The sequence below is a fragment of the Piliocolobus tephrosceles genome, chromosome 3, assembly GCF_002776525.5.
Source record: "Piliocolobus tephrosceles isolate RC106 chromosome 3, ASM277652v3, whole genome shotgun sequence".
NCBI classification, from domain to species: domain Eukaryota; kingdom Metazoa; phylum Chordata; class Mammalia; order Primates; family Cercopithecidae; genus Piliocolobus; species Piliocolobus tephrosceles.
This window is the reverse complement of record NC_045436.1, coordinates 48,636,933-48,664,048: the sequence shown is the minus strand read 5'-3', so window position 1 is coordinate 48,664,048 and position 27,116 is coordinate 48,636,933. Positions and strand designations below refer to the sequence as shown.

General features: G+C 39.2%; 1 protein-coding gene and 1 pseudogene across 2 annotated transcripts in view; one reads left to right on the top strand and one right to left on the bottom strand.

The window, feature by feature from the left end:
- The window catches only part of RNF150 (ring finger protein 150), a 219,036-nt gene that overhangs the window by 25,716 nt on the left and 166,204 nt on the right, over positions 1-27,116 (bottom strand). Inside the window, exon 6 of the mRNA XM_023226008.2 lies at positions 24,274-24,484. Coding sequence (XP_023081776.1) covers positions 24,274-24,484 — 211 coding nt within the window. The remainder of the gene's footprint in view (positions 1-24,273; positions 24,485-27,116) is intronic.
- The window catches only part of LOC111551927, a 76,312-nt pseudogene that overhangs the window by 17,391 nt on the left and 31,805 nt on the right, over positions 1-27,116 (top strand). The window contains exons 4-7 of the transcript XR_002734506.2: positions 2,137-2,269; positions 7,676-7,809; positions 10,495-10,653; positions 12,992-13,062. The product of XR_002734506.2 is annotated as an uncharacterized protein C11orf98-like (transcript). The remainder of the gene's footprint in view (positions 1-2,136; positions 2,270-7,675; positions 7,810-10,494; positions 10,654-12,991; positions 13,063-27,116) is intronic.

The window sequence follows — 27,116 nt, the reverse complement described above, 5'->3', positions numbered from 1 at the left end:
TTTTGGGAGGCTGAGGCAGGTGGATCACGAGGTCAGGAGATTGAGAACATCCTGGCTAACATGGTGAAACCCCGTCTCTACTGAAAATATAAAAAAAATTAGCCAGGTGTGGTGGCGGGCGCCTGTAGTCCCAGCTACTTGGGAGGCTGAGGCAGGAGAATGGCGTGAACCTGGGAGGCGGAGCTTGCAATGAGCCGAGATTGTGCCGCTGTGCTCCAGCTTGGGCAACAGAGGGAGACTCCGCCTCAAAAAAAAAAAAAAAAAAAAAAAAAAAAAAAAACAAAAAAAGTGTGTACGTCTATTTTGGAAAATAAATGTTCAAGTCAATGTTAGCTTTTATTTATTTGCTTTTACTCCACATTTGTCCAGAATAGAGGAGTGTGCATATACATGTGTATATGGTTGTGTTCAGCTGAGTGGAGTGGGCAGTAGTAAAAAACAGGAAATAACTAAGAAAAGCTGAACTAGGCATCCCACCCCACAGTGCTCCACCAGAGACATAAGGCAGGTCACCCACATGCTTTGTCCATTTTTAAACTGGGTTGTTTGTCTTCTTACTGAGTTGTATGTTCTGAATGCAAATTCTTTATATGTTCTGAATACAAATTCTTTGTTAGACACAGGTATTGCAAATATTTTCTCTCAGTTTGTGGCCTGACTTTTCATTTTCTTAAAGATGTCCTTAAAGGAACAAAAATTGTATTTATTTATTTATTTTTTCGAGACAGTCTCACTCTGTTGACCATACTGGAGTGCAGTGGCACAATCTTGGCTTACTGCAGCCTTGACACCCTGGACTCCAGCAATCCCCCTACCTTGGACTCCCTGGTAGCTGGGACTACAGGTGCATACCATCACAGCTAGCTAATTTTAAAAGTTTTAAATTTTGATAAAGGCCAATGTATCAACTTTTTCAATAGTTCACTTTTTAGGTCCTATTTAAAAAATATTTGCTTATCCTAAAGTTGTAAACATTTACTCCTATGTTTTCTTCTAGGCTTTTTATAGTTTTAGCTTTTACATTGAAATCTATGACCCATTTCAAGTTAATGTATGGTGCAAAGCAGGAGTTGTTCATTTTCCCCAAACATTTTTGTAATTAAGTTCTTGAATTAAATTCCCTTATTTTGAAATCCCTAGAGTGATTTCATTTTACTGACTGGTGTAACTCAATACAGGTAATGATATTAGAAAGATAGGTGGTATTCAGATTGCAGAAGGATTTGAATGCCAGGCTAAATTATCGGAGCTCTATTTAACTTACATGTATGATATTATGTTGATACTTGACAAATACTTGCTTAGATAAAATGTTGAGAAATAAACAATCTCAGCTTCCTCATCAGTAAAGTACTGATAATAATATATTTTTTTGTAGCCTGTAATGAGATTTGATAAATACACACACATATACACATACACACAATGCTATGCAGTATGTGCACTATATGCTATGCCATATAATATGCAGCTAATATTGGATTTAGTATATTTACTGGGAATCTGTTTTATTCTTTCCCCACTAAGCTTTCTGAGCTCTTTCTTTGCCCATTAACATGCTGGTGACAAAGTACACCCTTCCTTTCCCTGGCTATAATCCCACTGTTTCTGTAATACTCTATTTCTTCAGTGTTGTTGGATGTAGGTCGACACATCAACATTTCATAAAGAGTTCATTCACCATGTGACATCCTTATCCCTACTGCTTGTACAACTGTCACCCTGTTACAAGATAGCCCAACACAAGAGCCAGAAGAAACTAGAGAACAGGGCTCTGATGGAAACACAAAGTCTGATTTAAAGGTCAAGCTGCAGAACACAGCAAAGTAGGGAATCCTTTACTTTGCTCTGGGAGGGGTTGGGAAGAGGAAAACAGAAATAGAAACATACTCTCTTACACCTGCATTTTCAATAAGAAAGAAGCATTTAAAATAGAGAATGTGCCTAAATATATATTCCTCAGGAAGAGCATAAACACATTATAAGGTAAACAGCTCAATGATAACTGGAGACCAAACACTGACATGAGCACGCTTGGCTCTTATCATGCTGGCTTCATTTTACATCAACCTGTTTGACTTCAGTCTATTTAAGGTTTTTATCATTTCTGACCATTCTGACTATCTGTTTCTCCAGAAAGCACGTGAAGAAGCCTGATTAAAAACATTAAGAATTGTAAGGATTTGTTTAGAAGAATCTCTGGTTGCCTCGTCTTCCAATAAATATTGCATAATTCACCTTTGGTTGGTTTGAAAGCAGGTCATAACTGGTATGTTGGGGGATGGGCAGGAGGGGAGGGCTCAAAGTGGTGGCATGAATAAGCTCTCAAAAGGTGACAGACTCACTCTTAGCTACAGAAAAGAGGCTTGATGTTTTGACCCAGAGCCTGGGTTGATGTCCCAACAATAAATTTCTGAAATTCACCTACACGGGTGTGTTTACATGCCTTCCCGGACAATCTAATGGGTTTTATCTAAAGCACATAGTAACAAGAGCAATGGTCCAGTGATGCATGTTGTGAGATCATAACCCTACCCATTCCTCTGGCTCACAGAATATAATTTTCAGCTCTTTGTGTTTAGATCAAGAAACAGAATTTGTAATCAATATTTGTTCTTACAACAAGAATTCCTTGCTATGAGTTTAGGGTGAGAATAAAGGAGATACAAATGAGGTAAGCTGCTCCACAAGGTAAGGATACATGAAAGGGCAAAGGGAATAAGGCGGACTGAGCTGAGCCCGGACATTTGTCTTCCATTTTGCCCCTGGGGATGGAAACCACAGCTCATGTAGTCTTTTGTGCTTTCTTCTTGTTTCCTTACTAGGCTGATAAAGCTGAAAGAGACTTAGAGATTATTTAATCAATCATTCTCTCAACCAAATAAGATAATGAATATAAAGCATTTAGCCCTGTTTCTGGCTCAAAGAAATCCTTAATAAAAAGTAGGCTGTTGGTGATCATGATACAGTTGAAGCTATTTAGTTGTTCATGATTATATTAACCCATCCCATTCACTTCATACTAAGAAAGCAGGTAAGAAACCCAGCATCACATACTGGTCCCTGAATGGGATAATACTTATTATGTCAGTGCTGAGATTAGGTCTTCTAACTCCTTAAACAGTTTTTTTTTTTTTTTTTTAAATAAAAAAATGTAGACCGGGTCTTGCTATGTTGCCCAGGGTGGTCTCAAACTCCTGGGCTCAAGCAATCCTCCTGCCTCAGCCTCCTGAAGTGCTGGGATTACAGACATGAGCCACCATGCCTGGCTTAAACAATTCATTTAAACTATGTATTTTCCCTTCTGGAGCAGATTCTCAAACTTCTTTTGAAAAGAGTCACATTCCCTTTTAATAAAATTAAAAAGCTTATCCCTCCCTGTGAAGGTTTGACACCTCTATTCTCACACCTTTAGAAGTACTGTGATTTTTCCTGAAACCTTACCTATGAGGAAGATTTTGTTGAACTTTGGAGTTGGTATTTAAAAAAAATAATTTGCATTTTTTTGTTTCCCACTTATAAAACCAAGTCATTACTTTATGTGATGTTTTTCTATACACATTCCTCCTAACCCCAATCATTGATTCAAAAGTTTGCAATCCCTAAATGCTTCATCTGGGTTTGGTACCTCTTTAAAAATCTTACGCTACTCTGAAGCAGATTTTTTTTTTTTTTTTTGTGGGGGGAAAGAGATGTTTTAAAATGCTACAAAAGTATAGGAAATAATATAGTAAACCAAACTGCAGTGTCTCCATCACTAAGTGTCAAAGCTTAATGATATTCAAGTCCCTGTTCAATGTCACTTTCTCAGAGAAGCCCTCCTTGATTGCCTGCCCTAACTAGTAGACCCTGGTCACTCTCTAACTCCTTACTTGGCCTCATTTTGATTTTATTTTTGATGATTGAATCCTGACATTATATTCTATATTTCTTATATTGTTCAATAGGATGTAATCTCCATGAAGTCAGGAACTGCCTGCATTGCCCCAAGATTCCCCAGCACAGAAAGGAGGATCTGAATTATACTAGGCTCTGAATAAATTTTTATTGAATGAATGATGTTTCATTGAAGCCTGTCTTTTTAATTAAAGCAAAACAAAAAACAAATAAAAACTCCCACATTAGCTCCTTTTGTGCCTCACCACTAGTTTTATAACCCCAACATAGCAACCACCACTCTGATTTGATATGAATTCTTACAGTATCTTTCATGCAAATCAGTGTTGTGTATGTGTGCAGGTAACAACAACAAAAAAATCAATGTACAGGTTAAGTAATATTTTGTGTTAGCATTTTTTATATGAAAGAAAGCTTGCTATTTGTGTTACCTGCAATTTACTTATTTTTCCTTGTTTTCAGATTTAATTACATTATGTATTTAATTCTTGTTAACTGCTATTAAAAAAAAACTAGTCCATCTAAGAATATGCTATATTTTATTTGTCCTTTCCCCAATAGAGAGACCTTTAGGTTACTTAACAATATTTTTTCACTATTATAACAACTTTTCCCTGTACATGTGTTACGTGCTAATGTTTCTGTTCCCCAAAATTCATATGTTGAAAGCTTAAACCCCAATATAATGATATTAGAAAGTGGGGGTTTGGGGAGGTAATTAGGTTTAGATGTGGTTATGAAGTTGGGGTGCCCATGATAGGATTAGTGTTCTTATAAGAAAAAGACTGGAGTTCACTCTGTCATCTCACCACGTGAGGACACAGAGAGACAGCAGCCATCTTCAAGCTAGAAGAGGTATCTCAGTAGAAGTCAACCATGCAGGCATCCTGATCTTGGACTTTCCAGCCTCCCGAACTGTGAGAAATAAATGTCTGTTCTTTAAGCCACCAGGTCTATGTTACTTGATGATAGCAGCCTGATAGACTAATACGATGTATCTTTTAGCAAGTTCTCAAAAAATGTTAGTTTCCTTTTCCCTTCCTTGTTTTCAGGTCTAAGAATACAAAATCACTTGCTTCTCCTAGGAAGGGACCTTTTGAGGAGTTTAATGCAGCTTCCAGATGCTACCACTTGTTTTGGCTTTCCAGAAAATAAATGTCAAATTAATAAGAGAAATGAAGAGGTGTCAAGTACCATTTTAAATCACTGATCTCACTAAAGGTTAACTATAATAATAGCTAGTCACCTGTCTGCACCTATTATTATATTCCATGCTCATGGCAGGTGGCAATGAAGGTCGGATGAGTGGGTGGGAATAGCACTGGTAGAAAATGATAGATTTGGCCAAGAATTGTTCTAACACACTTATTTTTATAACAGTGGTTATTATAATTTTATCACCATCATCACCATCCATTATATTTGATTTAGTTTCCAGTGTTCTTGCCATATTTGAGTCCGTTTTACAGCAGGCTACCTGGCTTTCAGAAAGGCTACCGCTCCCTCAAAGTCTCAGAAAGAGCCAGTAGTAAGTGGCAGAACTAGGACTTGAACCTAGCTCTTCTGTTCTTGCTCCAGTAGGTTTCACAGTGCTCCATTAAGTCATACAAGTCCACAGAGCATCCCAAGGACCACTGTGGGAGGAACTGGGGAGGACAGTGGTGGAAAATGATGGTGGTGTTGACAATAATAACTGCAACAAGCTCAGCTGAGACAGTTCTTTCCAAACCCCTCCATTCCTTCCCCTCCATTAGCAGTTAGCACAGTTGTTCTTCAGTATCCAGTATTCACGGGGGATTGGTACCAGGACACTGCCCCCCTATCAAAATCTGAAGATGCCCAAGTCCCTTATATAAAGTGGTATTGTATCTGCATATAATCTATGCACATCCTTTCATATACTTTAAACCTGTGCCCCCGACTGGTACCGGTCCACGGTCTATTAGGAACTGGGCTGCACAGCAGGAGGTGGGCAGAGGGTGAGCAAGCATTACTGCCTGAACTCTGCCTCCTGTCAGATCAGTAGCGCATTTGATTCTCATAGGAGCAGGAACCCTATTGTGAACTGTGCATGTGAGGGATCTAGGCTGTGCATTCCTTGTGAGAATCTAACTAATGCCTGATGAGGTGGAACAATTTCATCCTGAAAGCACCACTGCCCCACCCCCCACCACCTCTCTCGTGGAAAAATTCTCTTCCAAGCAACTGGTCCCTGTTGCCAAAAACGTTGGGAACTGCTGCTTTAAATCCTCTCTAGATTACTTATAGCACTTAATATAATGTAAATGCTACCTAAATAGTTATTGTACTGTATATTTTATTAGTACTATTTTCTGCTGTTGGATTGAGATTTTTTTTTTCCTAAATATTTTTGATATGCAATTGGATGAAGGGACACCTATATAGCAATGTACAAGGGCAGATGACTAATTAATAGTGTAATGAATCTGTTGAAGCTGTTGAACCCCCTCATTTACTTTACTAATTAGATCTATATTTCCTTTGCTAATCTGACCTTTGTTTCCTGAAAAGCTAAAACAAAACAAGCATCTGATGGCTAAAATTAATTCTGCCAAAGGCCTCTGCTTATAGTGATGCAACAACAAGGGAGGGGAAGGACCTATACTTCACCAGCCTGTGCTGGCTGCTTTTCATGTATTTATTAGCTTAAAAAAGAAAAAAAAAAAAAAAACATGAGTTTAAGCTGATCTCTTTATTACATTTGAACTGTACACAAATATTGGGTTTGAAAAAGACTTTTGTTAAAAACTCAAAGGGAAAGGTGTGGCCAATTCAGCCTTCCATACAATGGCAATTTTGTATCCTGCTAACTCTGTCTCCAGAAAGTGGGTTAGGGAGTCTGGGCGACTTCTTGGCCTCGCAGGTTCCTTCTCCCTGGGGAGGGATGTAACCAAAATGTACCCTCGAGTAAAAGGTCTGTGGAGGCTGGTGTAGTGTGGCTCATGCCTATAATCCCAGCACTTTGGGAGGCCCAAGCAGGAGGATCGCTTGAGGCCAGGAGTTTGGGACCAGCCTGGGCAACACAGTGAGACCCCACCTCTAAAAAAAAAAGCTAAAAAATTAGCTGAGTGTGGTGGTGTGTACCTGTAGTCCCAGCTACTCAGGAGGCTGAGGTAAGAGAATTGCTTGAGCCAAAAGATTGAGTGTGCAGTGAGCCATGATTGCACCACTGCAATCCAGCCTGGGAGGTGGAGTGAGATCCATCTCTTAAAATAAAAAAAAGGTCTGAGGGTAGTCCTGCCACCGTGACCACCCCCCGGCCTTTCTCCAAAGAACGCTTTTATTCACAATATTCCAGACATGTGATTAACAGCACTGTCTTATTTCATTGTTTAAATATTCCACCCATGGATGTTTTTTCTCCTAACTAGAGCAGACTGTAATTTCTCAGGGGTGAGGGGCTTATTTTGCAAGACTCCATCTCTAATGCTATAGAAATAAAAGAAATGCAAAAGTTATCACTTGAATGTACTGAATAAATAAATGGGAAAATCTGAAGACATCATGTTGATTTTTTGAAAGGATAAAACACTGGGGAAGGGGACTCATACTCTTGATATCAATCCTATGTGGAGTACATCATGCTAAGGAATCAAGGCAAAACCATAGAGCAGGCGAAGAGAAACAAGACCTGGACTGAGCAGCGAGCTCAAGCAATTCATTGATTGTGGGCCAGGAACCTCATTCTTGCTGTTTCCAACTCCACCTTACTAGGTACTTTTTAAGATCACTTTCTGTTTCCTTGTTTCTCTTTTAGAACCTCCCTAAGAAAAGGGGCCACCTGTGTGGAATTGCCCCTGAAGCTGGCAGTGGTGGGGGTGTGAATAAGCCAGTTGTTCTGGCAGTGGACTTGTGAAGCTTAAAAATGAAGAAGTGAGAAGCACTGAAAAGGTAGCGTTTAGATTTGGATTATCATGAGTGGCTGAACATGCACATAATAAACACAGGATTAGGAAAATTCTGAAAATTTTAAAACTTAAAAACTAATAATTTTCTAGTATTAGGAATGCAAAATCTAAGACAGAGGCCCTTCATCCTAATATTCTTCAATATATGTGCAAAAGGCCAAATTCCCTCAACAAGTCCATAGGGAGTTCCTGGAATTTAACATGGGGGTTAAGGTTTTAGTATTTCCTCCATAAGCTGAAGAGTGATGATTCCTTTCTCTGTCTCTTTCTAAACTCAGGAAAGCTATGCAAATCCCTTATGTAGACAAAGCTTTTAGTAGATCTGGCAAATGAGATCTGTTCTTAAGAAAGAGCACTTGGCAAAGTAACTGCTATTTTGTACACATCTGTTTTACATCTGTTCAAACCTAAATTCCTTCAGAGGAGGGGCAATGTCATCCTAGCTCAGAATTGGCATTAATAAATCTTATGCTAAATCACCAACATCTTTTGGTAAAATAGCTGTGTTTAATTAATGAAACAGACTTCCAGATTAACTTCTGATGAGGTCTTCTAGGTGTCTTCAGAGTGTTTTATAATGTCTTCTCTCCCTAGTTATTGTTAATATATTCTGTGACCTTTCCACAACAGAAAGTCATTTTAACATGTGGCCCATGAAGTTTCTGAATTTTTACTTCTTTTTAAAGGATCATGCTGCTGCTTTCTGGGATGATTACTGATGTTTATAATGAGCCCCATCCCTCACTTTTTAAACTCCATAAATATTTAGGACAAATAACCCTAAATATTTGTCCATGATCGAGCTCCTGGGTCCCTTCCTTTAATTGGTGCATGCTTTATGATTTTGCCAGTGCTTCCCAGTAGCACACAATCAGTGCACATTTTGAACTTGTATTCTTAAAAAATCTGCAGCCACAAACATGGCTCATGTCCTAAATAGTAGGTGCTGAATAGATCTTCAATGCTTTTATTTTTGTCCAGCCTGCAAATATTTTATATTATTTTGCCATGAAGAAAGCTGCCTGAGACTATGTTGACAGTTTCCTGTAATGTAGATGCCTTGTCAATAACGGTAAGTATGGTGCAGAGTGAGCAAATCCATAAATCTTCAAGTCACATATTACTTGCTCATCTGGGGCTGAGCTGCCTGAGTCTCCATGGATACCAAGGGAGCATCTTCAATTCAGGGAACTCCCAGGGAGAGCAGACTCTTTCTCACCCCAGGAATCGGCAAGCCTGGCATAAAAAAGTGAGGCTCCTTGAGAACATTAACTTTGTAGATCCTTTTCATTAACCCACTAGAGACTAAATCCCAGGTCGCTTTTGGTTTTCTCCCACTCCCTTTAAGAGAAAATCTCCTGGAGAGGTCAGGGGGCACAGGTAGCATGAGAGCTGATTGGGATTTCTGAGACTGAGTATTTTTCCCTCGAAACTTTGACGGGAATTCCTGCATCAGAAGTGATATATTTTTCTATTTTATGGTTGTGTTTTTAGAGAGAGGGTTTCTCTAAGGGGAAGATGAATATTTAGGCACTGAGACAGCCCTGGAAGTAGAAAATGGGGCATATTATAAGCACAGCCAAGCATCATTGTAAGTCAAAGTCCCCACAATATGCCTTGGAAGCAAAAAACATATGTCTCTGTAGGAAAGTAGCCTATATACATTATAAGAGCAAAGCTATGGTTCCATATGTTCCATAACTGTAATTGTTCCTCAAGATAGGAAAATAAAAACAAACAAAAAAATAGAGTCCCTACCATTCTTACCTCCTGCCAATTATCAGCTCCCAGAACACACTGTCTATACTTTTAACTTTGGTGGCAGATCATTCTGCTTAGCAGTTACCAACTCTTAGTTCTGTGCTGCAAATCTTAGCTGCAATGCACCCAAATAAACTATAAAATGTAACCTTGTTGCCTTATCCTTTTTCTTATAGTAGTTAATTTTATGACACCAAATAATTCTTCCCTCAGTAAAATTATGCATCTGAGAAAACCAATGGTAATTCTTTCAAAACTTGTCTTTTGATCTGCTTGTTCAAGGACTTATTTTAGTATCTAAGATTTTTAAAGACTTTTTTTTTTCTACAGGAAGCACTTCCTTTTTCTAGTAGATGATTCTAGAATTACGGCTTATGCTAAAACTGTAAGAGAATGCCTGCACCACAGTGTGTAGGTCACATATCAGGTCGGGGGTGTTTCATGAGCAAAGGAGTCATTATTATCACAATCAAAAGGCAGCAGCCTTCTGCCCAGATAGCAATGTTGGCTGCTAGGATTAAACCTCCATCAAGATCACAAGTAAGGCATGACTAAGTAAAAACCTACTTGTATTTTCTACAAATGTATTTTGGGATTTGGACCAGTGCTGTAAGGATCCAGTGGTCATCTTTACTGCATGTATCAATACACAGCATGGGTCTATTAAGAACGATCCTCCAAGGATCAAGCACATACAATTGCACTCAAGTGTTCAGTGAGGGAAATTCTCAAAGCAGAGTAAACAAGAAATAGGTAAAGTTAGTTTGACTGAAGAGAATGTTCTAACTCCAGTACCCCTGCATACAATTAATATCAGGGTGGATATAGAGAAAATGTCAAGGAGCTGTAGGGATAAGATACCAGTTATAATGTGTGCGTTGTCTTGGGTTCTGCTTTCCTCGCGCAGGCACTCTGGGGTTGCTGGGCAGACGTTTTGAAACTCCGGCTTTAGAACGAATTACTCAGGAAGCCTGAGAGAAGTGACAATTCTCAGCCTACCCCTAGAAACTGTGATTGAGTAGATCCGCGGAGGGGCCTATGGATCTGCACTCCAACTACAGCCCAGGTGGGTGTTCAGACCAAAGCTAGAAACTGGTTTGAGAAACTAGAGAAAGAATCTGGACTTCGATGAGAGTGCAAGAATTTTCACTCCAGCTCTACCATTTACCCCATGTGTGACCTCTGACGTGGTTCCTAGACTGCTCTCTAATTCAGTTTCTTAGATATAAAAGAGTGATAATTGAAAAGGCTAAAATATGTAAAGCTCTCTGTAAGATTCTTGGCACAAAGTTTAACAGTGTGTGAGCCCCTTCACCTTCTCTTCTATATAGTAACATTTTTTTTTTTGAACGCTTATTATGGACCAGGTACTTTTCTAAGGATTACTGCATTACATTTAATTGCATGAGGTAGGTATTCTCTAAATTACCTCCATTTTACAGATGAGGAACTAGAAGTACAGAGAGGTTGAGCCATTTGTCCAAAGTTACACAGATAGCAGGTGGCAGGGCTGGGCCTCGACCTAGCTTTACTACCAAGAACGTACATTATTTTCAGGGACATAAATGAGGGATAGGGAATTTCAATACCTTTTTCTGCTGTCTAACAAAGACCTACACTTTACTTACAGTGCCTTTAGCATCTGATCGTGTTCCTTGATGCCCCACCAGATGAAGAGACTACTACCACTCAGTGTGGATGGACACATACAATTTTATTTGGCCCCAAAGGTGTTATTCTATCATAGCGCTTGGATGCTAGGAATATGCAACTCCTAAAATTAGGAACTGCCTTACTTGTAGAGGCATATATAAATTTTTCCAGATATTAGAGAGCCTTAGTTTCACTTAAGAAAAAAAATGATGCACACTTTTTTTTTTTGAGTTCTTTCTCTTATGAGGTAAGCTGCAACTACAGTTTCATTTCTAGGAGTAATCAGGAGACCCATGACCAGAAATTTCTATGATCCCTGCTGAGACATGGCTAGCTACTATGACATAAAGTTGATGGTACTGAGTAACATGTATGTATATGTGCAGGCATGCATTTATGCTAGATAAAAGCACAGATGTGCATGTGTGTCAAAGTACTGCTTTAGGTACAAATGTCTGACACATATGCTATGCATATATGAATATGTTGTAGGTTTATTTTCCTACATAGGTGCATGGGCACGCTTGGTATACAGATGTGCACAGGCACACATGCTTCCACATATGCATGCATGTATGTGCTTGTGTATGCAAGTATTTATGTATCCAACTACACATATTTTATCTCAGTTTTTTAACAAGGAAGATACGCTTTTTAATCCATTGAGTTCCTGCTTGAACTTTGATTTCTAAATCCTATTTTCTAATTAACTCCTTATTTAAATAACAGTGGCAGTATTATTATGGTATTATTTTTCTTTTAAAAATTCATTCCACTGTTCTTGTGCACAGCAGGAATATAAGTGCAGCCAATACTTTCTTGTGCTGACAGCCCTGATTAAGGCATACGTCTTAATTTAGAGAAATGAGTGATTTGTTTGACAAAAAAATTTTGATGGAACTCTAGTCTATAAATCTACTAATTGTTCCTCCCTGCTGCGAACATTAGACATCAGTGTGTTAACTGTGTATGTTGTTGGCTCATAGGCATACATATTATTTCCCTGTATGATTCTACTAATAGGTTTTTTTTTTAAATGAGATCTAATAGGAACATTCAAAACATTGATCTTAGCACTGTGTGTGAAAGAAGTACTGCTGCCCTGAAACTGTCCATAAATTTGGGATTGCAAGGCTGCAGTGAACTGCAGAGGACGTGCTTTGCCTCAAAAAGGCTGAACCAAGTGTCACCATAAGGAAATGTGGCCCAGGATTGCTGCAGCTTCCAGCTTTTCCAAATTGAAAATTCAGGTTTCTATGTAAAACCTTGCCAAATTTAAATGTGGGCTCCTCACTGAACTTTATCAGAAGCATTCTGAAGACAAAACACATTTCATATGTAGGCAGGCAGAGTCACAGGTGGCACCAGTTTGATACCTCTGCCTAGAATAATCCTGGAAATTTCTAGACATCTAATTCTACATTGAACTCTATCCAGTCATTCTGAATGATAAGCCAAGGCTGGAGATTGGTGGTGGTGTGTGTGTGCATGTGTGTGCATGAGTGTATGCGTGTGTACGTGTGTGCACAGGGAACCTGGCTTGACTCTCATCCTGGTGTCCTGGTGTGTGTTCCTTGGGAAGCCTATGGAGCGAGGAGGAAGAACTGTCTTCTAAGCATCCTTGCACGCTCCAAATTATCCAAACAAAATGAAGGGTGTCCTAAATGATAACCATAATTGTGTCCTGGAGAGATGTGGGGAGGAGAGTCTGGTTAAATTACTTGAGCTGCAATATATTTTCTTTTCTCCAGAAGTTTTCCCTGAAAAATTTTCCCCAAAGGCGAGGAGAAACTTGCAGTGAGGATCACCACAGAAGAAGCTGGTGAGTGAGTTAGATATTTCTGTATTTTAAAAGGTATCTTAGTAGGTCTCTCTCTCTCTCTCTCTCAGTCCCATTTGCTGCAAACTCGGAGATTAGGTTGGTGCAAAAGAAACTGCGGTTTCTGCCATGACCGCAATTTATTTTGCACCAACCTAATAGCGTGGATATTTCCAAAATTTTTCTCCCAAGTTGTCCCCTGAGGTTATAAACTTATAAACTTATAAACACAAAAAGATCATGAAGACCTAGAAATCTGAAATTGCTGCTTTATTCATAGAGCAGTTGTCTACAGGTCATTATGCTCAAAACACTAAGGTTACTGGCAGGGCCACTATCTGTTGAATATAACCAATACAGAGTCATGTATAGAAAGGGCATAATTACAACTTTCTAGGAATTGACACTAACGGGTTGCCGATTTACTGATGGGCTGACTAGTGATGATGCTGATAACCTCAGAGGTTTCTTTGGAAATAAGGTTGTAAGGGCACTCATACTTTTATATGAGATCATGGTCATAAAGACTATAGCTAGTAACTCAGTAACACTCAAATGATCAATTAGAGAAAAAGATAAATAACTACAAGCAAGCAAGCCATTCTGCGCAGGAACTAAAGTAGTCGTGGTAACTGAAGAAGAACAAGGTGATGTCAGTTTTCATTCCCACAAGCAGATGGTTTAGGATACAATCTAGAGCTCTCAGGCCTCGACACTACATCTTGGAAACTGACAAAGATACACTGCAGACATTTTTATATCTAGAAATTTCAATTTCATCAATATATATACCATGACATGTCTGACCAATATCATTCTCGTGAAGAGGTGGTGTGTGGGGTGGGGAGAAAAGTAACATTTATAATTTCTTAAGTGTCAGGCACCAAGCTAGGAACTTTATATGTATATTGATTCATTTAATCTTTACAACAAACCTATGCGGTAGGTTCTATTTTGATAATTTTCATGAAAAGGAAACTGGGGCCCAGAGATATTAAGTGAATTGGTGACAGCTAGTAAGTAAGTGGCCAGACCAAGATTTGAGTCCAGATCTGTCTGACTCCAAAGTCATGCAGTTTTTTGAAACCTATATTATCTCACAGTAGGGTCATCTTTATTTATCATGGGTTAATATAAAATAGTAAGGGTCGTGTAGATGGTATAAAACAAAAATGAAAAGCTGCATTTAAGTCTTCAGTGGTTTCTGGGCATTTGGTTTTATGACATTAGCAGGGCATGTGCAGAAATTTATGCACAGTTAGACGTTAGAATCTTTCTCCGTGACATTTTCCTTTGCTGCTGTTTCCGCTATTTCATCTCTCTCTGATGCTTTTAATTCCATCTCTGCTGCATAGTACAATATCAATAACGATAAATAATAAATCGTCAGTCCATTTCTACAAGGCATTAGTCTCCCTCTCCTCTTGTGATGGGGGACCAATTTAACACTGTGCTCCTCTTTCACACAGGGGTAGGGTCACACTATCGTTCCGGAGAAACTGGCTATACAGAGAATTGTTTGCTAGTGCCTTGGTCCAGCCTGAATATCACTGGAAAATATATTTATTATTTTCATTAGCAGCCAAAATATAAATATACATCGCAATACATTCTCCTTTACCTTTCATTACTGTTGTTGGTTTCCCTTAAAATTCAACATATTCATTTACTCATCCAACTAATGTTTATTAAATCTAACTGTATGCCATAGACTGTGCTGGGTTTTAGAACATAAAGGTAAAAAGTTACACAGTTCAAGCCTTTGAGGATCTATAAATTTAAGGGAGTAACTGGCTATTTCTCAAGAAATTGTATCAGAGACAGCTATTTGAAAGTAGATAATTATAAAAGAAATACCAGATTCTGCTTGGAGGAGCAGAGAAAATATCTCAGAGAATACAGCAGATGAGATGTGCTTCAAGGATACATAGGATTTGGCAGGTGGAGAGACAGCATGGGAGGACAGTGTAGCTGGAACCACAAGTGGCTTAAAATGCTTCTGTGTAAAGAACCAGATGGGAGTGGTGAAGAGTCAGGGAGAAAGATGCAGAGGCCAAATGCTTAATGATTTTGTTAGATTAGGCAGATGGAGATTGTAACCCATAGATAATAAAAATGTTTGGAGCAAAACACTGACAAAAACAGATTTCTATGAATGATTACCCAGGAAGCAGGATGAGCACAGACTGGAGGATGGTAGGACCAGATACAGGGAGATAAGAGCTGATAAGGGCTTGAATTATAGTAGTGGCAGAGGGAAATGGCACATGGAGAGATATTTAAAAAGCATAATGAACAGGGTTGGTGTGTGTTTCACTAAGGAGGCCAATAGCAAGGAAAAAATATAGGGTAGCTGCAAGTTATTAGCCGGAGAACTGGGAAGTAATTTTACTGTAAAAATGCAAGTCACTAACTTATAAAATGAACCTATATGCTGGTGTAATGCAAATATAGCATGTAAAAAGGAGACGCTCTTTACAATTTGGTACACATTTTCTGAAGCCAAGTATACCATGCAAAGGCATGATTTTCATTGTAGTAAAAAGCACATTTTTGCAGGGGACGTTAAAGCAAAGTATGTGTTGAACTAGTGAATTCGTTATTTGATGGCGTGTCCACAGACCTTTTTGTTTTTTCCTGATTTTTTAAATTTAATTTTCAGATCAAATTTAAATTTTCAATATTTATTTCTACATAACATTTTGGCTTAAATAACCTGCTATCATAACTATTATTGTTAAAATTTACACTAAAGTCTGTATAAGAACCAGGTGAATACTGTTTAACAGCATTTTGGGAGCAGAGGACCGTGATGTTTGGAGACAGGGTCCGCTGCATATAGGAATCCCAGAAGGAGACCAGGCTACAGCTGTGGACAGAGGCCAACTGTGCTGCTGTTCCAGCCTCCTCCACCCGCTGTCTTCTCAGCCATTCATCTGAAATGCAGATAGGCAGATGCTGGATCTCACAATGACCTTCACTAGTCTGAAGAATGTGGCGCGAGGAGAAAGCTGAGGGCACAGTTCCTTGCTAGGTTGGCTCAGTGGTGCCGGAAGGAGAAAGATGGTGAGAAGGGCTTGTAAGTGAGGATGCAAGACCTTGAACCTTTCTAGTGAGACTTGGAAAGGCGCTAAGACAGGCGTTCTAACTTTAATCATGGTGCTAGGGGCCTGAAAAGGATCTCAGAAATTACCTAACAGAAATGCAGAAAGGGTAAGTGACTTGTTCAAGGTCACACAGCTAACTGGAGGCCAAACCAGGACTAAGACCCTAAATTTCCTGCCTCTGGCTAGTGGTGTTTCCGTGATATCAGCTTACCTCAAGTAGGTCCAATGATGTTCTAATAGTGACACGTTCCTTTCTTCTGAACCAGTGAATTTCACTTCTGAAATATTTTGCCTTACAGAACCCTCAGACTCTGAATTTTCAAAGCCAGTTCTTATGGGAGCCAAGAGGCATTTTCAGCTGCTCCTGCTTTCTTAATCTCTGAATGATGGCACTTCCCCATGATTTGCTTAGAATTGAAATGCAAACAGAAATGTTATCTTATTTACACGAGACCCTCCTCAGACACTGAAAAAGTGCTGACCTGCTAGTAGTGTTTCCTGACATCAGCTGCTGCCTCACTGACGAGATGCATGCACAGTGTGTCACTGTCTGGTAAACTGCAGGTCTTTAAACTGCAGGCTCCCAAGCCCTTTGCCCGGCTCATGCTGGTAACAGCTGCTGAGCCATGTCAAAAGCAAGACACCATTGTGAGGAATTAATCCATTGGAGATGGTGCTATCAATGAGTAACTCAGGACATATGAGACAATCTTCTAGCAATGAATGAATGGATTTAACCTGTTGGCTGAGTTAGTTCAGGAAGACAAGTTTCTTCAGGGTGAGTGGTTGTGTCATACTCAGGCTGAATGCTCCAAGTGGCAATATATCTGTGGTCTAAATTGATTGATTCTCTTACAGGCTGTTTGTGAATCTGTAGATTCTCAACCCTTCCTGTCAGAAGTAGCAGGCACACAAAACAGGAAAGGCCTGGCAGTCTCTCCTTCAGTGGGCTTTCTTGGATTGGCAAGTGTTTTCAATGGAGGAGAAATGTTATCGTGGAAAACCCTGTGGATCATGGATTGGATAGTTGCCATCTGCAAAGCTTGACGATGGAGGCATTTGTTTATTGCAGAGATCTTTGCTTTTCAGAACAGCTGTGTCTCTCGTGAAGCTGCCATGGAGCTGGTGAGCTAGAGGGCTCAGAAGTAAGGGGGTGATGTTGCTCCAGGGACCTGGCACGTTAAGAGTCATGGAAATGACTGTCTGGAGTAGTGTTACAATCTGCAAATGCTTTGTTTTATATAGAAGTAGTCACTGTGGCTTAACTATTTCCTGAAGGGGAGATGACAGTGGGGCCTAAAATCTTAAAATGGCTGGCTAATTCTCTTGCCTGCCACAATGGAATGTCCTTACAAATCAAAGCAATCATCTTTCCAGGGCTAATGTGAATCTTATAGGCACCAAGGGAGATCATTCTCCTGGTTGGTTCCAGCTGGCATATTTATCCATAGTCAAGAACAGAGACTTTGCCATTTTAGGCTTTAATGCAAATCAAAAAAGCAAACATGGCTACTCACTCTTGCAACTCCCTCATCAATACTGGAATGGTTGATTTAAATGTGTTTATTTCTGAGGGCACCAGTATATTCTGTAGTCACATAAAACCTGGACATTGCTGTTCTGCAAATGCAAAAACGTGTAGCTGCACGTGTGAAACAGAAACGTGAAATTTATGCCAACCCTCTCTTTTTGTCTCAGTTGTCTTGATTTACAGAGGTTCCCTGAAAAAGTCCTGAATGCACATTCTTTCTCTTGTTTTGCTGTTTGGGCTGTGGTCAGAGCAGGTCTACAGGCATTTACAAGTTTTGAATACAGATGTTCTAAATACTTCATCAATTGGTCCCTCAATAAACTTGGAACTTAAAAAATATAAAGAATAAATGTCATTTCTGGCCTTATTTTAAGAGAATGCATCTTTGGGAGCAATGAATCCCATAGAGAAGTTTATATTGAGTTCCCCAAATTAGAGAAAGCAAATCCTTGCAGACTAAACACAAACCTCTGAATGAACTCTTTGGAAGTTTTTCCTATAATGAGTTGGAGTACGTGTCCCTGGAAAGCTCCTGCGTGTTTTGCAGTGGTAGGTGTAGAGCTGGCATGAAAACCACTTTTCTCTGTGCTGTAGCTTCAGCTGTGCTTTAACAATTTTGTCTTGTAAGTGCATTTTGAAAAGCATTCGTATATATATATATGCATGCAAATATATATACATACATATGTATTTTCTTCCCCCCAAAAAGGCTAACTCATTTAAGGGCCTGTAGTTTAGTAGAGATAGTGGCTAAGAATGTGCTCCTTAGTTGAAAACCATCAAGACGTTTAGGAGTTAATTCTCTTGCACTTTCACGGGACTCTTTCTGCCTCAGTTTCTACTAAAGCGACGTGAATAACAAAGAAGCAGGAGACAGACTCTCCCTCCCCTACCCATCACTCTGCTCTGTGCCCCATTGCCAGATGTGCAATGAAATGTATAAAGGGGAACCTGTTCGGTAATTCTTGACTCCATCACCCATTTTGAGGCAATAAAAATGGAAAAGGAGGAAAAGAAGATGGGGTAGTTGGTAAAGAAATTGTCATTGGACAGAGCGATGTCATGCTGAATCCTGCTCCTCTAGTGAAAGGGGTGGAGAAGGGGCATGTTCCAATCCCAGGCCTGTGAGGGGTTGCTACAAGGGAATCCTCAACAAGATTTTGAAATATGTTACCTGTAGGTTGGACTCAGCAAAAATGTCTCAAACTTTCGTGAACTCAGTCTCCTTCCTGCCTACAACCTTGAGAGGAGGCCCAAGACCTTCGTGGGGTCAAAGGCTGGAGACTGCTGCTGTCCTGGAAGAGGACTGTCAGGGCAGGTGATGTATGAGTGTCCTAGAGGTGAATGAGGTTAATGTGGGCCCTACCCAAAAGGAGCTCCTGGAGAGGTGAGGAGACATTAGGAGACAGAGGCTGAAAATGGACTCCTGGGTGCGCAGGATGCTCATGAGTAAGCAAGAGAGACCCATCTGTCCCAAGTTGTAGGAAATACAAGGGACAGTGCCCAGCAGAAAAAAAAAAAATTTTTGGGTCTGTGTTTGCAACTTAAAGGGACTCTTAGAATTTAAAGGTACTCTTAGAATTATCAGTTACCCAAGAGTAGGCAGAAAAATCTTGGGTCTGCTAGAATTTTCATCCAGGGGCAAAGAACTCTGACAACCACTCAATACATTTTAAGTGTCAATGTAGCAAAAATAAAGATGCATTTTGAATGGTCCCCCACATCTGCCTGAGCCTTGGGTCTACCACCCACCATGGCTCAAAAATACTCAAGGAAAAAGAATAATAAAAATAATACAACAACAAAAAAATCCAAATAAAAAGTCAATATGCTAGAACAACTATAATATTAGGTATTATAAGTATCAAGAGGTGATTTAAAAGTATGGAGGATATGCCAATATTATACCATTTTATATAAGGAACTTGAACATCCTCAGATTTTGGTATCTTTGGGGGAAAGGGGGTATCATGGAATGAATTCCCTGTGGGTATCAAGGGATGACTGTCTGTTCAACACGTTAGATACACTCCTCTTTCCCCAAGGATCAGAGTTGATGGGAAGTTAGCAAAGGAAAATTTCCCAGAGGAAATCCATATCATTTTTCATTTCAACTGGCCAAGTTTAGCCTTTACATTAATTCATGTGTACTGCTTCCTTCTGAAAGTTTGAAGATCAGGTCTCCTGGCCAGACACATCATGCCAAGTGCTTTTCAGAATGTATGGGCATATGTGCCATATCTTGATTCTGCCATTCCCACCCTCCATGGGCCAAGAGTTGGTTCCCTCTAGTCTGAGATGGAAGAAGGGTCAAGTGGGTAACGATCTGCAGGCAGTGCTAGAGGACTTGTGTAGTGACTCAGTAAGGAGAATAAGGAAATGAATGGTGATGTCAACAACCTCCTTGAAAAAACACAGGAAGGTTTCAGATCCTCCAAGATGTGGAGTGGCACTCAACGTTTTTAAGAAGGTGTAATAAAGTCATCTTTTCTGTGTCTTTCTCTAGCTTCTCTCTTGAGTCTCCAAACATACAGGGCTGTCTGTTTCGCTGTGTTTTCCTTTGGTTCTAAGGAACTTTTTTCCCCTGTGGAAGCAAATCCAACAATCTGCAGCTTGAGCTTGAGAAGTTAAAGCCAAAGTGTGTTTTTGGCATGATCAGGCCTACAGATAAAGACCGGTGAGTGACGTGTGGGCGTTCATACAAATGACCACTCACATGAAGGTGGAGGAGAAACGCTGTTCTAGGACTGCCATGTGAGGTTTTAAAAGATGAAATGTCAGAAACATTAAAAATATGTACTTAAAAACATCTTTCTTCCAATGTCAGACTTGCAACAAGTTTGAATTTCCTTGGCTCTGCAAATGTTTTTCATTTCTTTTCCCCCCTGCGAGCTGAAGATGATCCTTTAATGCTAGATTTTTCCACTTTCACTCTGAAGGCAATCTGTTCTACATCTTTGCTCCATGAGTGCTGAAATGGCTTTGACATGCATTTGATCTATTGCACATGGGCCAGGAAAGAAAGAATAGAGGTTGGAATGAGAGTATAAGTAGGAAGTAAACTAATTTTTGATCTTTTAAGAGATTTAGAAAAACGGAAGAACTGAACAAATAAACTAAATGGGAAGTGAGTAGGCAACTGTGTTAATTCTCCCCCCCACCCCGCTCTGTCTCTGAGCATAGCATTGCTAAGCCTGGGCTCTGGGGCCAGTGGCCCAGTGAGTTCCAGCCCCACCTGTCACTTATGACCTTAGATCAGTGACATTAATCTCTCTATGCCTCCATTTCTGCATCTGTAAGATGAAGATAAAAATACTATTTACCTCATAGGGTTGTGGTGAGCTAATATATGAAAACGGCTTAAAAGGGTGCCTGGTATGTAATAGGTACAGCGTATTTCTTAGCTGCTGCTATTTCTGCCTTTCTAGTAATTTCCTGGGTCTGTGGAGATGTGAGGAGGGGAAAGAATAATTTGAAGAAAAGTCATGTCCAACCTCCACTGGGTTATTTATTTGCAATTTATAGCAATATTGTATATCCAACTAACTTATGTCTATCTCCTCATGATTTTTGAATAGCATTAGAGTTGAGTACAATAATGTTGATGAAAACTTGAATCTTTTGACTCATTTAGTTATACATTTGTGTTTGTTCATTTATTAATTAAATCTTTATTTGGGTATGTCACTAGGCAATTTAAAAAATCTGTACAGAGCAGAGGCTTTTTCTCCTAAGGAATTATAGCTACTTAGTTAATGGTATAAACCATTAACAGATAACCAGAGTGTTCATGTTTGTAAAATTCTGGGAAATCCTAATAAATAAAACTAACCAGAAATATATGGTTTAGGGAAAATGTTTCGTGAGAAAATTTAGTTTCTATACTAAGAAACCAATAGCCATATTCATATATGCCATCAGTCTTCTGACTGTAGGTACTGTCATACCACTCTTATTTCTTTATGCCATCTTTACCAGTAGTTTCCTTTGAAATTGCCTGGCATTCTTTTCTTCTGTTATGAACAGAAGGTCTCTATTTCAAGCTTAGATTGAACATGTTTACCTCAAGTCATTCAATAAACATCTACAGAACGGTCGCTATGAACTAAACACTCTGAGTCTATTTTATGCAAAAACAGTTTAGGGATTACAAATTACATGGATATAGATCATAATTTTCTATTTTTTGAAGTATTTTAACCCACAATATATTTACATATTTTTTATTTTGGATGTAATTTAACCCACATTAAATTAAAATGCTTTTTCATTTGTCATCTTGGCTTTACTAAAATGTATGAAGTATGTAGCCACTCTTCAAAATGAGGAATCTGACAGATGACATATCTTCTCTTGAAAATCAAATGGTCATTCTTTTGCAAAGATAATGATCCTTTAAAAAATTTTTTGTTCTCAAAAGCATGCTCATGCCTTACATGTTTTTCAATTGCTGGCAAAATTTTATCAGACCTTCCAATATATTTCACTAAGATCACTTATGGCCATATGTGTGATGGTAACCAAAGATGTCCAATAAATGGAAAAATTTTGAGACCACCTGGTACACCAAAACCAGAACTTACTATTTGACCTGAGTCAGACATTTAGTCCTCTGGGGCATAATTTTCTTATGACAAAAATTAGTAGTATATTTTGGTAAGAATCAAATGACCTTTAATGTTCTCTTTCATTTAAAGTACTAGGATTCTAGATCTATGCACTCCAATATGGTAGCAACTAGCCGTATGTGATTACTAAGCATTTCAAATGTAGCTACATAAATTAGTTTTATAGTGTCTCAATAGTTTTAATTTTGAAGATAAATATAAGTTTATATTGTCTTAATAGTTTTAAATATTGTCTCAGTAGTTTTAATATCGGAGACAATATTTTGTCTCAATAAAAAATTAGTTTCTTTACTGTTTACTTCTTGGGCCACTTTATTTAAAAACATTCTGAAATGTGTTATAAGTGTAAATAAAATACACACCAGATTCTGAAGACTGAGTACGAAAAACTGTAAAATATTTTGGATATACAGGGTTAAGTAAAAATATATTATTAAAATGAACTTCATTTATTTTTTAATGTTTTAGTGTGGCTATAGAAAAATTTAAATTACATGCATGATTTGCATTATATTAATATTGGGCTGCACCTGTCTAAACCTTCAAAACAAAGGGATCAAAATCCATCTTTAACGGCTTTTAAATGCCTAATGGTCAACATTTCAATACTGAGATCTTTATATCTGTAAAAGTCAAGTTTCTCAAGGTAAAGGTCCTATTTATCAAAAACTAGTAAACCTTGCATGTGCAGATATTTCTCACCAAACTCCTCTTCAAGTCACCTTCTGTCAAGGTCCTGTAAAAATGGTATAGTTACAATATTCAATGTTCAAATCCTATGGGATCATCTCAACTATACAAGATGATCATGAAATAAACCAAAAGGTTAAGAGTGATTGTTTCCAAGTAGTAGAGCCCTCAGTGATTTTTTCATTCTTTGTTAGTCTTTTTTCTTTCAATTTTTCAACAATGAAGGTTTTTCATTAGAAAAATACATATCTTTACATTTTAGCATGCTTTCATAAATTTTATAAAAATCCCAAATATGTAAAAAAAAAAAAAAAACAACTTCAAAGAAAATACCCCCAAATGCTTCAATCTGCTTTTCTACATTTCCAAATTTCTACAGTGAATAGGTTACTTCTATCAAGAGAAAGAAATACACTTTGTTTAAAAATTGCAATATCCACTCACTCTTTTAACCTTAGACCTGAGCTAATTTGCATCTGATTTTCTTAGAACTCCTGAAGCTTTTATCTCTTATATTAGACTGAATAGTAGGTACTTTAGATGTTTACCTCAATCTTGATGCTAATATACATAATTTAATATTTTTATGAAAACCACCATCAAACAGAACAGCATTTAGTGACTGTCTATGTAGGAGACGGGGGAAAATACCCAGAAGGTATTTTAGTATGCAGGGCCACTGTGCACAGGGGTTTAGTGTCTCTTGCAAATATGGCCATCTAAAGGGATGCTATTCACATCCACATCCTACAGCAACAAGGAAAGCAGTCTCCTGCGTGTGGTCCAGACTAGTTCATACAGTCGCATGCACACTCAGGGGGGTCCAGTGCATGTGTGTACACACATGCGAGCATAAGCACGTGAGTGGGTGTGGTTGTGCCCTATCCCAGTCCTGCTGAGCACCCCTTGTAGTTGCTCCCCTCACCTGCCCTCCAGTCTGAGAGGCTCCAGATCCATGACCCTATGTGCCTCAGGTACCACGGGAAGTGGACATGGAGAGTGTGCAGTGCTGTGATGTGTGAGCCCTGGTGTCAGTGTGTGGGCAGGCTGGAGCATGGGCACACACAGCCAGGTGGGCTGTCTGCCCTGCTGGCTCTAGGAAGGGCAGTTCTTCTAACAACTGGCAGTTATAACGGATGAACCTAGCAATGATGCACTCATTCAATATTTTTTTCTTCTTGAGGAAAGGTATTTTTATCCAATTCCTACAAGGCAACAGCCCTTCCGGCTATGTCACTTGAAGTATGGCAGAACTCACTGTTAGTAGTAAAGATGACTTCTCCCTCCTGGGGGGTGGAGTCTGTATCCTGGACCACCTGCAAGGCTCCCACAGTCCGGACAGCAGGGTCCAAAGTGACTGAGCTTTCATTCACTGTTGTGTCGCTTGCGCCTGTGATCTGGTTGGTGGGTGGACCTCCCAGAGAGCCCTCGAAGTCAGTGGGTAAGTCGTCCATGCAGTCGGCATTAGGCTGATGGGGTAGAAAAGGATCTGTTCTCAGTACATGCCATCCACTTAGAGATTAAATGTCTATAGCCTAAAGATTCTGTCTCCATGAAAAAATTAAGTTCTTTATTGTTTACGTCTTGAGTCACTTTATTTAAAAACATTCTACATATAGCTTCTGTAAGATTAACATAAAAAGATCTTCCAAAATTTCCTTTCTAAAGGTTCATTTTAGATTGAAAAGATTCCTTTTTAATTTTTAGGTTAAAAATTAAGGTTTTAATTCAAGATAAGCAAAATCTCTACATTTAAATAATCACTTAGGGGGAGTATGTGAAATTTATTTACAATGAAGGCACTTCCTTCCATATAGTATTATTTATGCCACACCTGGAATATAGCTGGTAGCCTGATCATTATCCCTTAAAACTCATGTGTTGTTTACAAATATACTAATGATATGAGAGTGGGAGGGAGGATAGCATCTGAGTCATTATGGTTTGTTCATTAAAGATTCATACATACCCTCAAACACACACAAAGCACAGGGTAAGGCTACATTTAAGAAAAACATAAGCCTAAAGCCAGTTATAGAAAAATATCCCTATGTCCTTAATATGGTATTGATCATACATTTGTCAAATCCTCTAAATTAAATTCTTAGAATCATAAGACTAGGGTGAGACCCCCTTGTTCAATTGCCCATTGGTTACAGGACACTTTCCTCTTCAATATCATTGACAGCTTCCCTTGAAGAACATAGCAATGGGAGCTCTCCGCTTTGCAAGGCACTCTGTGTTGGCCAGAGCATTGTTGGACTCTATTATTATTGGGCAAAATCTTACGCTTTGCAAGTTTTACTCTTTTGTCTCAGTTCTGCTGGTTTGAAGTAAAAATGAATATATTTCTATCTCTTCCACAAACAGCTTTTCAAATGACTTTCAGTTGTTCTGTCTCTACACAAACTCAAAATTATGTTTAAAAGGTGGTGGTGGAGGAATATTGTCTTAAGCAGTATTAAGAATAGCTATTAATTTCTTTTGCTCTGGTCTGAACTTCGGCTTTGTCTTGAAGGATGATAATTACATGGTTTTACACTCCCAAAGTAGGCAGAACATGATGGTCAGGATTAGGGGAAGAGAATCCTGGATTCACAATGATTGAATTAACATCATAATGGCTGTTGTTTTCCAAGTTCATCAGAACAGAAAACCTACAACTCCTAGGGAACACAAAGCTAGAAATGCAAAGTGCTGGGATCTTGTCCTAGTGTTCTGCTCTTAGCTGTGTAATGCCAGTCTCCTGAGCTCCACACCTGTGTCCTAACAGTCAGCTGGAGAACTCTACCATTCCATAAATCCATCAAATTCAGCTCATTCATTTCTGTCCTGTATTCTTTCTTCTTTTTGCCCTCTCTAGCTATATTGGAAGGGAGCCAATTCACTGAAACTCAATTTGTCAAAAGTCGATTCATAGAATAACCAATTCACTAAATTTACTAAATTTACATACTGACATTGGACACGAGCAAGTGGGTTTATGAACATTCTCTTCCCATTACCAGTTTCCCTATCTACTTACAATCGCTTCTCCAGTTTATTTCAGTCTGCACTCTCTCATCAGAGCATTCTTTAAAAACAAAACAAAACAAAACAAAAAAACACCATGGGCTGGGCACAGTGGCTCATGTCTGTAATCCCAGCACTTTGGGAGGCTGAGGCGGGCAGGTCATGAGGTCAGGAGATGGAGACCATTCAGACCAACATGGTGAAACCCCGTCTCTGCTGAAATATAAAAAATTAGCCGGGTGTGGTGGCATGCACCTGTAGTCCCAGCTACTCGGGAGGCTGAGGCGGGGGAATCGCTTGAACCTGGGAGGTGGAGGTTGCAGTAAGCCGAGATTGCCCCACTGCACCCTAGCCTGATGACAGAGCAAGACTCTGTCTCAAAAAAACAAAACAAAACAAACAAGCAAACAAACAAAAAACAAAACCACTACAGGTATGTTTCTTGTCTTCTCCCAAGGAAGGAATTACATGCTTCCTGGTAGGACAGAGGCAGATGCTCTAGAGTCTGGCTCCAGCCTACTTTTCTGACCTCACAGAAGGTCACAGTGCTCCTTTGGAGACATGGAGCACACCATACATTCTCTCCTCTCAACACTGTAGCTTATATTGTCCCCGTGCTCAGGATGACATTTGACCCAATCACCCTCTTTTTCCTATCCCAAGGTCTCAAGTTGGGTCCTGGTGAATTCCTAATAACCCTTTAATTCTCAGGTCCACTGTCCCCTTTTCTAAGGCATGTTCCCTCCCAGGAAGGCATCTTTGATCCTGGAAGCACTTTATAAGGTACTTCTCCCATGCTGTATGGCTATTAGTTAATGTGCTGATCTCACTCTGCTAGTCCCCAGACATTGTAAAGTGAAGCAACCACACTCTACTGACTTTGGACTCCAAGCCCCTACATAGTGCCACTGACAATGACTAGGTGCTCAGTAAATGTGGCTTGGAAATTTGATCTGAATCTCAGATTTCTGCCCTGGAAACTTGGGCATGTTAAAATCTGCCCTAAATCAATTAAGGGAGGATTTGAGAAAATACTTGAAAAACTGTAAAGTTTTATTCAAAGATATGCTGTATACAGGTGTTTATTAA